This window comes from Pholis gunnellus (assembly GCF_910591455.1).
Source record: "Pholis gunnellus genome assembly, chromosome: 20".
In the NCBI taxonomy this organism is placed as follows: Eukaryota; Metazoa; Chordata; class Actinopteri; order Perciformes; family Pholidae; genus Pholis; species Pholis gunnellus.
This window is the reverse complement of record NC_136547.1, coordinates 6,738,320-6,753,091: the sequence shown is the minus strand read 5'-3', so window position 1 is coordinate 6,753,091 and position 14,772 is coordinate 6,738,320. Positions and strand designations below refer to the sequence as shown.

The 14,772-nt window shown below is 43.4% G+C and overlaps 1 protein-coding gene across 1 annotated transcript in view; it reads right to left on the bottom strand.

Annotated features, from left to right (window-relative positions):
- Window positions 1-388: 388 nt before the first annotated feature.
- LOC306712243 (cadherin-18) overlaps window positions 389-14,772 on the bottom strand; it is a gene marked incomplete at both ends in the record, with an annotated part of 62,819 nt that continues 48,435 nt past the window's right edge. Inside the window, 2 exons of the mRNA XM_079181424.1 lie at window positions 389-894; window positions 5,758-6,009. Coding sequence (XP_079037550.1) covers window positions 389-894; window positions 5,758-6,009 — 758 coding nt within the window. The remainder of the gene's footprint in view (window positions 895-5,757; window positions 6,010-14,772) is intronic.

The following is a 14,772-nucleotide window of genomic DNA, read 5'->3' as shown; positions in this document are numbered from 1 at the left end:
CTGCGTGCTGTACGGTATATCCATTCTTGGATGAAGAAGACAAATGTACAATTTGTTTTTTCACATATCCACTCGTATGGATTTCAGGACTTTATTGAGCAATAAAAAATATACACCGAGGAAAATATCATTTTCCCTTTTCCCCATATTGTCGTTCTTCCATCTCAAAATCTGATTTAACACTTCCAGATGAACAACCCACGATCCAAAGTGACGAAAGGGAACGAAAAACAAAACAAACAAAAAATGGTAGCGTAGTCATTTCAGTTCAACAGTTACAAACCACCGGGGGAACAGTTTGAAAGCATCTCTGTTTATATTGTTCACTGAAAATTTGAAAAAAATGGACTTCAAACTGATTTGGTTTGAACAGCAGTGAGCTCACAGACTAGGTCGTCACATCCGAATCTGCCTCTGCGTAGAGTTCTGCCAGTTTCTGGAACTCAGGCCCCCAGTTGTCCAGGTAGTTATAATCCTGCTCTGATTGCGTGGCGGGAGTGTCTAAAGGGCTGATGGATCCCGTGGGTGAGCCCTGCCCCTCGTAAGCGTAGGTCTGGAGGGAGTCGTAGGGCGGCCCGCTGGTGTCCATGTCGGCCTCCACCAGTCTCTGCTCGATGAACTCGTGCACATCCACCTCGTCCAGCTCCACCGACGCAGTCCGGCGGCTGCGGGGCTGGGCGCAGTGTTTTCTCGAATCTGGGCGAATGTCCCGTCGGAACTTGAGCTCCTCGGCGGCGGCTGGGTTGCGAAGGGCGATGATGTCGAAGGCCTCGGTGTCCTCCTCGCCTCCGCCCTCGTCATCATAGGTGACCACGTTCTCTCGGATGTCCTCCTCGGAGATAATGAGGGGCTCTTTCTTGCTCCGCCTCAGTGTGATGAAGAGGACCACGATGACTGCAAAACAGAAAAAGGACATTTGTATTAAGGCTCACATTTAAGAGAAAGGGAAGTGCTGATGATAAGACGCAAAAACGGAAACATTTTGAACTAGAAATATGAGAAAATGACTTCTTCCAATAAACTGACTTATTTAATAGTTGTAGACAAAAGTCGGACAGAAAGAAAATTACTTTTCCCAACAATTCAATATACAAACCGCTAAGCAGAGGAACATCACATGCCACAGATCAGCTCAATGTGGTTCCAATGATCAGCCGTGTTTTCATAAACAGCCAACCAAATGAACACAACGTGAATATTTATCCGATTTCACATCAGGACAATAAAACTAACCAAGCGCTGAAGAGTTGTAAATCAATAATACGCATTAGCCGACATTAGCATCGGCTGTGATGATCGTCTGACTGCAAGCTGTTGGAGATGATGACAGTATACACATTATCATCATCTGCTGAGCAAATCTAAACTCCCATCCAGCCAAAATGCAAAACAGCCTGTAAGTATAAAGCGAGCGTGTGACAGCATATGGAGGTACGTCTCGTGTAATTCTCTTTTCGTTAAATGTGAAGCCAGCGATAGAAAGAATGCGCCGGTTGTGCCACATTAAAGAAAATATAGCATTTAGGCAGATAAGCAGCTCACAGAGTGAAATGTCTCTTCCAACTGTTCATGAAGTCATGAAGCCGAGTAATATTTGATGACATGCTACAGCTTGGAACTTGTTCCTACAACTAATGAGACTTATACTTCTCTGGGTTAATGATGACCTCTCTGCAAGATGTTAACGCTAACATCTATTTAATAAAATGGTGTTAGCGAGGGAAGTGCATTTGTAGAGCAGTGCAATATCTTAAAGGAGTTCATTATGCTGCGTTAACAGAGACGAGCAAGCTAGATCAGTGCTCCTGCTGAGGCTCCGTTGCTCCACCATCACATTGCATTGATTATTAGCAGAATAAAAGCTTTTTTGTCTTTCAAGGTGATTTGAATCTTTTCGGCATCTTGGCGCTCCACTTCTTGGCGTTTTATAAATATGATATTTTTATCTAACCAGCAACACCCTACTGTGTGAGATCAGCCTCTCGGGATGAGACTCCCTATAACACATACAAGGTGGTGGATTATGAGATGGGGGGGGCGGGGGGGGGGGGGTTCAGATTTTTATAACGTCAAGGATGCAATGAAGCATTTGGCTAATCTACTGTATTCACTCGGGCATTACATTTTTTTGTGTGTGTATATATATATATACACAAAATATATATATATACACATTGTGGTGACTACGGCGCATACTAGACAGACTATAAAGCAATTTCAAAGAGAAGACGTAAGCCTCAGAGCAGACTTAGATTAAAGGTGCATTGACACCAAGCTTCAGCTGTTTAGTCCAACACTGAAGCCTTTACTCCTTCAGTTCACCTTCAGGTGAGAATAATAATCCCAGACAAACTCTGGTAGTGCTGCATAAGTGGACCAGACAACATTGATAACGCAAAAACTTGCCCTAGTTTTGACACAACTAAGGAACCTAAACCAACTACAGTGAAACAAATGTTCTCTCTCTTGATTTATTACCTCAGTAAACATGAGTTTATGGTCTTAATCTCTAGTTTCGAGTTTGAGTAAATCATTTAGTAAATCATGATCCATTTAGCATAAAGCTTGACTTGAATGCCAGAAAAGGCCTGAACGTCTTTACAACGGGTGGCCTGTGTAATAACATAGCTAAATCTTTAAATTTCTAATGATTTTCTGCAGTATTGGTGCATATTCTCCCTGAGAAAGGCACAATTAATCGGCGTACCTTTAACCAAATAGGGAAGTTAATAAGTTCTGTGACCACAGGGCATATGCCCTCTCTGTCCATCTGATAATGCAGCCCTAGGTATGAGCAGACAGCAGCAGTTATGTTCATAATAAAATGAATTAACGGAGTCTGGATTCATACTTCTCCAGCCATTTCTTTTTAATATTTTAACTGCAGGGCAGATCACTGCGACTCCTGACCTACTTGTGAGGCCACGAGGCTTTTTTTTCTCAAGCCCTGATTGAGTTGAACTTGGATAATGGGAAACTAAATGTAGAATGCAACAAAGTAAACTTTTCCATTATGAACTACAAATTGTTTGACTGTACCCTAAGACACCGTATGACTTAAGTAATTATGCGCAGATTTATCTATCTACATATATTTCATTGTTCAATGCGGTTCCCTGCCTGTGGTTTTAATGAAACCTGCACGTGATTAATCTACGTAAAGAACTAAACAAAGTCCCTTCACTCCACCTGGTGCACTGGCACGGCCCGATTGGGGTTAGAGAGGGAGAAACGCAATTTGTCTGGGACAGTGTTTATCGCTCGGCTTGTTTAAAGGGACCAATTACACAATGCAGGATGTGAGAGCGTGCCGGGTGAGCTGGGTCAATCACAGTGAGCAGAACTAGGGAATAAAGAATTGCGTTCTTCTTGTGCTGCAAGGTTTTTGTCCACTTCCTCCCCTCCCGCTATGTACAGTTTAATACCTCACTGTTCTGTAGAGGTAAACGGCCTGAATATAAAGAGTCAGTTAATGCACCTTTTATTATTTACCAGCATCTCGTACATTAAACCGCACTTTCCACAGTTCATGATCTACTTTTATTTGAATATTCCCATCCACTGTACACACTATATTCTATTACACTCTACATTAATGCTCCCTCAATGGTCCATTCAGGTCATTTCATTTGCCTCGCCAAGGCCGGTCGAGGTCTAGCTGTTGCTCGGTACACCACTTATAGCATCCGGAGCATTACCTCAGTCTACAGATACCAATTTGCTGCAGCAGAAGCCGTAGCAGGAGTCTCATTTATGCTGCATTCATCCTGGTTATGGAGGACTGTATCGTCAAAGGATGTCTCTAATCCAAACAAGAGGCCATTCCATTTGAACTTCCCAAGGCACAAACCTCCGTTCAAAGAGAGACAAACTTAAATAACACAAAAGTCACATTTGCAATATTTTAAGTCAATCTGTCTTGTTTTGTTTTTTTTACATGTAAATACAGTATAATTTCTTCACTATGATCAACATTGAAGCCATGTGAATCATCACCTACATTTTCCAGTGTGAACAACTTTACTAATGTGGTTTATATTTGAGAAATGCAGACATTGACCCAAACAGAGTTTGCCTTTAGGTAAATATGTTAACCACCGAATCAGCGGACCTTTTGTTAGCGGCTATTCATCAATAACATCAAGTCTACTAAGACTGCAGGGAGGAAGAGTATGCAGCAAAGACAAATGGGGACTTGTGTTGTGAAGAATCTATAGGAGTTTATCCACCGCTGTACACGATCTGGTGCATCTCATTACAGAAGTGTAACCACAACCGTAGATCACTATTTGAACAGGACAACCACATTCAGCTATTTCTTTATTGTACGTGCTATGGAGACCAGAGCTGGTGAATTGTAAAAAAAAACAAAAAAGCAGGCAAGTTCAAAGACCTGCTGTTACATGGAGTGGAATCTGATGTATTTTGAACACGACCAACTGACAATCTCTTATCTCTTGAGGTGACGGGTTACCAGACCTCTGTCCAGTAGCTGAGCTATGTGTGAGACACTTCCCTTGTAACTGGAAGGTGTGAATGCACAATGCAACACACAAGAAAATAAAAAAAATAGGTGTGATCTGTCTCTCCTGGTTTCTATTGGTCTCTCTCTCTCTCTCTCTCTCTCGTATCCTGCCTTGTGCTGATGATTAGGGATTCAGCGTGTGTCTCTCACTCAAGCGTTTGCTCCAAACAGTGGTGATGGCCTTTTGTTCGCCTCAGCCAGAGGCTTTGGCATAGAGGAAGAACGGTATGAATATGCATAACCTTCACGCACTGATGTCCACAGACAATCACTGAGGAGAGGAGGGGAGAGCAGCGACGGTGAAGCCGTGTTATTAGACAGTTTTGTGCGATCATGTCCTCCTGCAGTTTGGTTTGCAGAGGAAGGAATTAGTGCGCGACATCTCTCCGTTTCATTTGACGGGAGGCTGTTGACTTCGCTTTATTTGATCTTTGGATTTTTTTTTTTGCGCCATCCTGTAAAGCCGACTGTCCCCGTTCCGACTTTAAAGTGTCGAGATCAAATTTGCAAGTTTCTATATAATCGCATAGCTGGTGCTGTGAATACCGGTTGCTATAGCAACAAGGCACGCACATTCATCGATTCGGGGACAATGAGCTGGCAACACGGATGCCGCCCCGTTTATTTTCTCACAGTGTTTCTGATGGAATCATGTATTCATGTCCGTCACACATGAACTCAACGTACAGCGGCATCTGTGTTTGTTGGCTGTCCCCACATGCGACGGCGGGGAGCGGTGGGGGAGAAGATTCAGTTGAATTGCAAAAGAGCAGATTTGAATCGAATTTCCAATCGTCAACACATGTGATTCAGGTCTAATCTGAGTTTCTGATTCGAGCTGCCTGCCTGGACATGAATCCAAGCTGCTCTAGGATTCATGTCCGACTCCCCGTATTTTTTTGTTGTGAACAACTCCTCTCTGAATCACACTGACCCTGCAATCTCCATTCCACCATCTTCTTTCTAGTCACCTCTCCTCCAGCCGCCTCCTCCTTCTCTTCTGTCCTTCACACGCTTTTCTCTTTCTTCCACCTCTGCCCTCTTCATCTTTTTCTACCCTCATTCTTCATTCTACCTGTGTCCTCGCGTCTTTTCATCCCTCTCTCCTCCTCTGCCCTTGTCAGACCCTTCCACCCTTCCCTGCTTCTCTATGGTTCATCTCCTCCGTCCTTGCCCTCAGGATATTTGCCCCCCCCCCTGCTGCAGTCCCTGCAGCGGCTGTCCCAACTTACCCAGCAGGATGACGATGCACAGCAGGATGGCAATGAGAGCCCCCGTGCTGAGACCCGCCGAGGAGAGGAACGCCTCGCCTTGGCACATCCGGATCCTGCCGTGGCTCTGGCACGGGCACACCCGCAGGGTCAGGGTGCTGGTGCCGCTCAGCGACGGCTCCCCACCGTCCCACACCACAATGGGCAGTTCATACAGATCCTGGGTCAGGTGGTTGAAACGCCGCCGCCTGGCAATGATGCTGGCTGTGCTGTCTAAAATGAAAGGAAACAACTTGTTTAGGATAATTAGACCCCTTGGCTAAAAAGACTAATTGATGGTTTGCTTTGTCTTCTCAGTCGTGTCACTCTTTCAGCAAAGCCTGCAATTACCTATTTATACAGACAGACATTTAGGGTTAAGGGTGAAAAAACCCAAAATCCAACCCACAACATTTTGCATTTGGAGTATCTCAAGCTGGTGCATTTCTTCCCGTGTGCCGAGGCTAATTATTTTCAAAGGTGTTCGTTTACTATTTAAATGTGCTGCAAAAGAGCAGTTCACCTTGGCCTCTGCAGACACGCGTCTGTTAATGGAACTTGTCGTGTAGGCAAACAGAAATAAAAAGGGCTGCATTTGTAGCGAAGTAAAAGCAAACAAGAGAGACCGCGAGAGGAAGGCATGGTGAAAAGAGGAGGAAGCAAATGAGTACACAGAATGCAACACATGCATACAAGTGAAAGAAAGGTGGCCTGAAAAGGGCCCGGTTGTGTTACTTGTTATAGCTGTACTCTCTCCCGCGGCGTGCAATTTAACCCTTAACCATGAATCTGATGAAACAACTCGAATTGGCTTGAGCGCATATCAATATTCTTGGTGAAGAATGTTCTGATTGCTTCAGAATGAATGTATGCCGCCACAGGGATTCTTATTTACACGTGTTTATGTTTATCTGTAACATGCACAGCACTTTCCAATGTCCTATATACTGCTGTAGCCTATTGAAATGTATTTTGACATCAGTACATTGTGGAACTACAGAGAGATTGTATAAATAAGGGTCTCAATAAATATTTATGTGTATTAATTGTGGATATGCAAAAAAAAAACATCCAGCAGTGAGGAGCATGTAGATCAGGGGCAACAACACAGCTGCCATTAGCCACCTGGTGGCATATGTCGTCCAGTTGCCCACCGATTCCAACCGGAACCACTTCCACCGTAGACGGTTTTGTTCATGGGGTTCTCATGAGTGCCAGCAGAGAAACTTTCTTCAAGGACAAACCAGAGACACGACCAATGCCAACAGGATAGACGGGAGAACAGCTGACTACTGATTCAGTGCACCTGGAACTCAAATCTGTGTTTGTACACAAACACAGATTTGATATATAAATGAATCAAAGACGGAATTTATTTTTTCGAGCTTGAAATGAGGCCATTTCAATGGAGGAGAATGTTAGAAGATATTTACTTTACTGACATTACTAAGATAAAGATGGGGGATTTAATATTCTGAAAAACAAACTTTACACTGCTTATGTATCCTGTAGCTATAAAACATGATCTCATACCTATTTACTGTATAATTTGCTGCTTTGGCAGAAGCCCCCGGCGTTAACTATCTGCATAACATCTTGATGCTAAAGGGTTGCGCTGGCTAACGTTGTGAAACGTTAGCGGTTAGATTTAGGCACCAAAACTACTCGGTTAGGTTGACATACCTTCATTTGACTCAGTGTCAAATCGCTCCCCTACGTTGCATACTACGTCCGTCTGAGCGTCTGATAATGACGCATATGGATTCACAGTGGAGTTCTTAAAAGCCTGGATCATCTCACAGTCTCACGTCTCTTTCCCACTGTACGTCTATGGGAAACAGTCTTTTTGGGCGCAATGGCGTCGCGTGATGGAACCGGAAGTTGTTATTTCATTGTTTGGCCACTATGTCGAAATAGCTTTAAAGAACGTTGCTCTTCCTCTGGGCTTGATTGTGGTTGAACAACTAACATAGCTGCAAAAAGATCTGCTGCTTTTTAAAATGTCTCTTTTCCAATGTAAGTTTATGGGGGAAAAAGCCCAACATTAGCTAAGGATGTTCATTATTTAACCTGCACCTTTTTATCTGCACAAAAGTAGCCCCCGCTCAGTTCTTTCCTTTTTATAACGGCACAGACTAAGCTCAATTTGCACGTGTTAGGAAAGTTCAACACTTGCTAAGTAGCTTACACCAACACGTAGGCCATCACACGACCACTTCACACGTCGGGCTGGACTGAGGGTTTACCGTTAAGAATCCTACATGTAATGCTTACGGCTACGTGTAGGCTCTCAGCAGGAGATCAGCAGTCTGTATCTGCAGGGCGTCCAAACAGCTATAGCCTGATGGACTACATCGAGCACTAACACAGCACAGAATTCAAGTCCTCCCTGTTAATTGAAATGTATGGCTAGGTGATTCAAGGAACCTGGATGACTAACTTGCGCTCCCCATGATTGACTCACTAGAAACTTGCATATGACACGTTGATATATAACTTCCGAAAAAATGCTGAATCGTGCACGGGGTAACCTTTTCCCTTTCCATCCAGCGGAAACACCTCCTTCGTGGTGTACTTTCGCACCGCTGCTCAGAGACGTTCGCCTCCCACTCCAATCTCTGCTCCATCTATGAATAATTACAATGATCGACAGCTGGAATGACAACACGTACTTCAAGCTTTATTAAGTCAGACTCGCAGTATCACCGTATCAGCAAGCAGATGGGTGGGTGGTGGTGGTGGTGGTGGTGGGGGGGTGGATGGTGAGAGAGTGGAATGTGAGAGATGCAAATAACAAGGAAGAGAGATGGAGAGTTGGGAGATGAGTGGAGGAGAGGGGGGTGAACGGAGGAGGTTGTGTGTGTGTGTGTGTGTGTGTGTGTGTGTGTGTGTGTGTGTGTGAAAGTGCCAAAGAGAGCAGAGCAGACGAGAGGCCGAGGCAGAGAGAGACAAACAAGCCATGTATACGTGTGGAGTCGGCTGTCACTGCTTTCACACAGACCCGAGGCAGCGCGGGTCCTTGTACAGACCACAGCGAGGAAGTGCACATCAATTATGTCATGCAAATTTCACACTAAAGCGCCTCTTCGTCGCAGGTGGGAGCGGGTAGAGCCGCAGTGTTCGCTGATTAACGCCGCAGTGAGATGGACCTTCAGCAGCCACGTGGTACCCACATGTGAGGAGAGACTGCAGGTGTTAGCGCAGTAACAGGCTAACCGTTGTTGTGACAGCTCTCGCTACGCGACGTTACCCCCCGTGGCGCGAGGCAGGTGACCGCCCAGGAAATAAGGGAACGTATGCTTTAAAGAGCATTGCACACTTCGTTGGAAATTATCCTGAACATTTTGATCTGTGCTATTTTGCACATCACACGCAAGCTATTTTCCTTTTTCATCTGGTTTCTATCACATATAAAAAGATATATATTAATATTTGTAATATGTTCATGGTTTAACACAACCCTGTGGAATTCCGCCAGCACTGGGTTCGTTAAGCCAGAGTGTGAGCCCCGAAGTGGAAAATGACCTCTTTTTTTTTTTTTACTTTTCCCAATACACTTGCGTGCATTCACACATGGATTCCTGTCTCTCCATCTCAAGAGATGAAGTTCAGTGAGATTTCACAGCAGCAGACAAAAAAGCTAAAATTTGACAATTTTAGAGGAATACTTTCCCTACAGGACTCAACTACAGTATGAGTATGCATCTGTTGTCACTAAACTCTCAAACATTTTCTGACTGTCATGTAAAGACAATGAAGGCATTTAAACGTTACCCTGAGGAACGTGCATGTAAAAACATGAAATCTCTGGCTTACAGTATGAATTGATATAATAAAATGCCCAATTACATTGGGATTTAAGGCATTTAAGGGATTTGCTATATAGTGAATGCAGATGTCTTTGTTGAGGAGCTGACTCACTGTAAAACAGACAACCAAAAATATATCGACAATGGACACGCGACGCAACCACGTCTCTACAGACGTCACACTTGCCTACACATGCACTTAGCTGGATTCCTTGTGAACTTTGGTGGGTGTGTGTAGGTGCCGCTTATGGGATTCAGCACGAATCTTCTCTCCAGCTGCCACTCGGAGCACGACAGACTGACACTGCTTTGGGGCAGAACATATTTGCGGTCAAATTCTAAAGGTGGGTCGTTAAGGTTTGGGGATGGCTCACTGATTAGTCGAGCTTTGCAGCTCTAAAGCACTAACTTTTCCCTAAATCCTGTTTCAAAGTTTAAACTGGCTGTTGACTGAGTGTAGTGATGACAGAAACTATTACAGAACCGCCCCAAGATCAGCATCTGCTAGCCAACAGCTAACCACTGTCATACTGATGAAGCTTTCTAGTATGCCAAGATGTAGTGTGCACGTCTGTATCAGACTAATTCTATACAGTAGAATAATAATATTGGTAATACATAAGTATTTGACACAGAATGCTCTGTGTGGTATCAACCATACGGAACAAATACATATACCGTCATAAGTCTAGGTATTATTATAGGAAGGCTTTGAATATTGATTAGCGGCTCAGTGTTGTTCAAACATTAATATCATTGTGTGCCGAAATAAAAAGGCCTTTCATGCAGAAAATTACAAACAGCAGATCAAGAGACAAACATAACAATCTCCTTTTTAAAAGAAGCTCCTGCATTCAATACGGATTAGTCTGACTCAGTAAGGCTTAACTTAACAAAACATGCCCGGCAGTGACGGGCTGCTTTTTAAAATAAAAACGCTGCATTGTTTTACAGCACATTCACACGGTCACAGTATGATATGGTTGTTCCATAAGGTTGTGTTTTGTGTGTTTGAGTTAATTCGGGGTTCGGCCTGTAAATTTCTGCAGTAACAATTAAAAGAGGGCTGCAGAGTACTATTACGCTCCTCCGTTACGCAGGAACAAATGGGTTCACAACGGCTGCCGAGGCCTTACTGCACACATGTGAATACATTTTATATAGGTTTATTTAATTAGGAAAAAACGGAAATCATAAACAGTAATTAGAGCAATATCTGACCTTTGCTTGAATAGTAAGAGGAGAGCGTATCGTATATGTGAAATTCTGACAATTGCCAGCTGTTTGTTCTTCAACTTTTGTCAAAACCAGCATGAGACAAGCTGCTCTGCCCTCTTTGCACGAATGATGCTGTTTCAGCAGATAATGGGTGTTTGGGAATCAAGAAGTACACCACCCCATTGCATGTGAAGGTTGAATGACATAAAAGCTAATTAAACGTCCCGCATATCAATGTCTTGGCAGCGCTTCTTTTAACACAGCTGATTAACTGTAATATTATAAGTTCCTCTGTATGCACACTGGAGGAAGATGCCTTCAGATATCAACTGATCTACTTAAGCATGTGGCTTATTTAGAGATCATAGCCTCCGTTTAATTGCCTTTTTAGAAGCAAATGTCATCTCAATGTGACAGATAACGAGATCAAAGAAGCATTCATTGTAAAGTAGGCATAGTCAAGTGGAATATATTTAAAAGGCTTTTAACAGAGCAGGTTTGTCGCAAAGTGTTTTCCTGGAGCCGCTGAGCAGAAGCACCCCTCCTTGTTTTGCAGCTTTAATGGTGCCTACTATGCTGTAGGAGTTTGACCTGCATTTAACATCGCACATCCAGCACTTCAAATGCATCAACACATCTGCAAAGACTAGATCTGTCTTTTCTTCTTTTAGCTTAAGAGTTGACACCAGACTGCTATATTGATCTGACTTTGTTAAACAGCTGGAGCCGTTGCAGGTCTTTGTAGGAAAAGCACCAATTATAACAAGATGATAGCTTTTAACAAATCTGATATGGTTGGAAGTGCGGAAAATAGCTTCCTGCAAATGATGCTTTAGTTAATGGGTTCTTTTAAAAGTCGTGATTGTTAAATTACCTGAATTTAATGAGGAATCAATTTGTTATTTAACAAAGAAAAAAATGGTCCTCATTAAAGATATCGGAGTGTTTTAAACTAAATCCTTTTTCTTTCCTACAGCAAGAAAATGCACACAGTCACTAAAAAAAAAAAAGAATCCAACTTTCATGAGGATCCATTGTGAGCAATCTGTAAGTGAGGAGGAAAAGAGGTCATGAGAGAGTTAGTCGTGTGAGTGACTGAGAGGGATTTTCGTCAGTTGCACAACAACAGAGGGAGGTATTAGGGGCTGGCACTGAGCAGCTACCAACAGTTGGTCGGCTGCAACAGCAATGAAAGAAGCTGCTTCGAGTGTGAAGGGCTTACTTTAATTATCAGACACAGGAGTCGACAGTATGGTGCATTGTGCCTCTCTCTCTCTCACCCGGATATTGTGAATACAGCAAATAACTTCTAATACACAGCGGCTGTAGAACGCAACATGACTCCGACACCTCTTTTGAGTGGGAGTTCAAATGCAGGCTCCAAGTGACTGAAGATGACTGCAGTAGTGTGAACTCAGGAGTTCAGCGGCTTAACATCAAGAGGGAGTTTGGTGTTTTGAAAGTGCGGATGAGCCAAGAGGAATTTAAAAGGGGGGGGGGGGGGGAGAGAAAAAGTGATATGAACCATTCTAGGTGGACAAGGAATTATATATGCAAGACATGAGTAGGCAAGCAAATTACACAGCCCAACAAGTCAGAAATGTAGCAAATAGGCTAAATGCTGTAATATTATCTCTGTCGGGCAGAAACAAGAAAAATGTCCAGGAAATGTTGCCATTGTGTTTTTATAGATGATCAGACACTTGCATGTGTTATTGTATTCTTTTTTTTTAACCAAAATCCAGCTCAAATGGGGTTACGAGGTTTTTGACCAGCGAATGTCTCCAGATACGTGTTTGTTTTCCGTCACTGAATTGATTGGCCGCTCTGCCGCAGAGGTCACATCGCTAGCTAGAAAGAATAATCTCCTCAGCAAACACTTCCATCTATAATCACAATGGCAACATCACAGCTCGATTTGATAAGTACACTCAGGCAGCAACCAGCAACCTCTGGGTCTGAAACGGGAAGTCAATGTGAAAGTGCCTTAAACTCGCATTCTTTCTAATGGACGTCATGGGTCGACTGACTGTAAAAAGAAGACTGGTTGTATAGAAGTCTCTGAGAAAATGACTCTACTTCTCTTGATTTATTACCTCAGTAAACATTGTAAACATGAGTTTATGGTCTCAATCTCTAGTTTCAAGTCTTCTTCAATACAGCATGATGTTCATTTAGTGAATGATGGTCCATTTAGAGTCAAACAGACCATAAAGCAGGGGATGCTTTAGGGGTTAGCTACCTTGTGTTTGACAGGTCGCTACCGCGGCGTTGTCCGGTCTGGGAGTTGTCCGTGTTTTTGTCTTACAACTTTAACCTTTTCACAGTGTGTTTTCACTTCATGAAAGTTAACTGTAGTATTTTTGGTCTCCACCCTCTCGTGTCACTTCTGGTTGCAATAAAGAAGATGGGCTGCGGCCAGAATGCCAAATTCGATCCCTCAAAACGGGTGACATCACGGCGACAATATCCACTTCTTCTAAGAGTACACTGTATAGTTTTGAATGAGGGGTGAGGTCCAGGAGAAGGATATTGTGATTGCCTTTCCAAGCCAACCTAGAACAGGTTGTGGGGCCTCTTAGACGAAATGCGTTCGGCGAGGAAAGAGGTCTCACAGGGGGATCTTCTCACCCCGAGCAGCCGCTCTGACCCGCCGATTTGAATGTGCCGGTAGAAAGTGTAAACTGTGGGAAACACCGCCTCAGATGAAGTGGTCTTGTACCGGTTTACCTTCAGCTCTTCTGTGTGCTACGCCTCATTGAAGGAGGAGGCAGGGTGGAGCTAGAGGTTTTACCAACAGTTTGAGGATATATTGGAGTTACCAGAGTTAGTCATAAGATCTGTTCTATACATGCAATTGGTCAAATATTTGTAAAGGGAGACCAATGAAATGAAATGAAAGTGTTAACAATGGTTTGTCATTCAAGTTTTGGGCCTAAAAATGACACTTTCCTTCATTGATAAGCTGCTGAATATAAAAGGACATATGTGTGTGTGTAGTCCTTGAAGAGAGAACCTCTTTCCTCGTCTCAAAGTTAGGTTAAAGAGTGCCTTGATCGAGGCATTTAACTGCTCCAGTGCAGCTACTCTGTGGTCAACAGCACAAGTTGGAGGCTTTACTGGGCAGCTGCCTCCCTTTCATCTGGTCAACTAACCGTCTAAATCAGATCGTGCTCTTTAGCAGCTTTCCTGGTTAAAGAAAGGAAGCCGTGGGAATGAAACATAAGTATTTCAGGATCTGTAAGTGACATGACATTTGTATTCCAGAGGGATCATCATTTTTAACACCATGGCCTTCATAAAGTTCGCTTTTCTTTCAACTTCTCACTGACAAATTATTTAAATATGAATCATTTCTTATTTCCATGTCGTGACACATAATCGGCCCATCCCACACGGGATTACATCACAGATGAGGAAAAAAAAACCCAGATCCTGTGGGATGTGGAGGTGTGCAGCAGGAGCTAAATTCAAATTGAAAGGCACCATTACTCAAACAGCATGAACCAAAACACTGCGATCAATCCTTCAGGAAAGAAGGGCTTCCTTCCAGAATGCTTTGGGAATATTTTGCTGCAGATGACTATGTTGAAATAAATCCAACAACCTTTGAGAGAATCACTCTGCAAGAGCGGGGGAACATTTTCAAACGGCGGTATTTGGGTGGAAAATCTATCGCGTTTTAAGAGTTTGTATTTGCTCCATGCACTCAAAGTAGACCGGCCCAACCTGTGCAAATGTATAACCCGACCGACCAGGCGCTTGTCTGGAAGGCCTGGCTCCAGGAGGGTGCCCTAGTTTTCATGACCCAAGCGGACCTTTGCAAGACACTGATCAACGGATCAGGACTTATTTGTCCTGGAAGATCCGAGCAGGAGCTGCCATCCAAAAACCTGCCGGGATCGCGAGTTCTGCAATTTATTATGTTAAAATATATTAATTCTAAAGCACTGAATGACTTCATCACTGT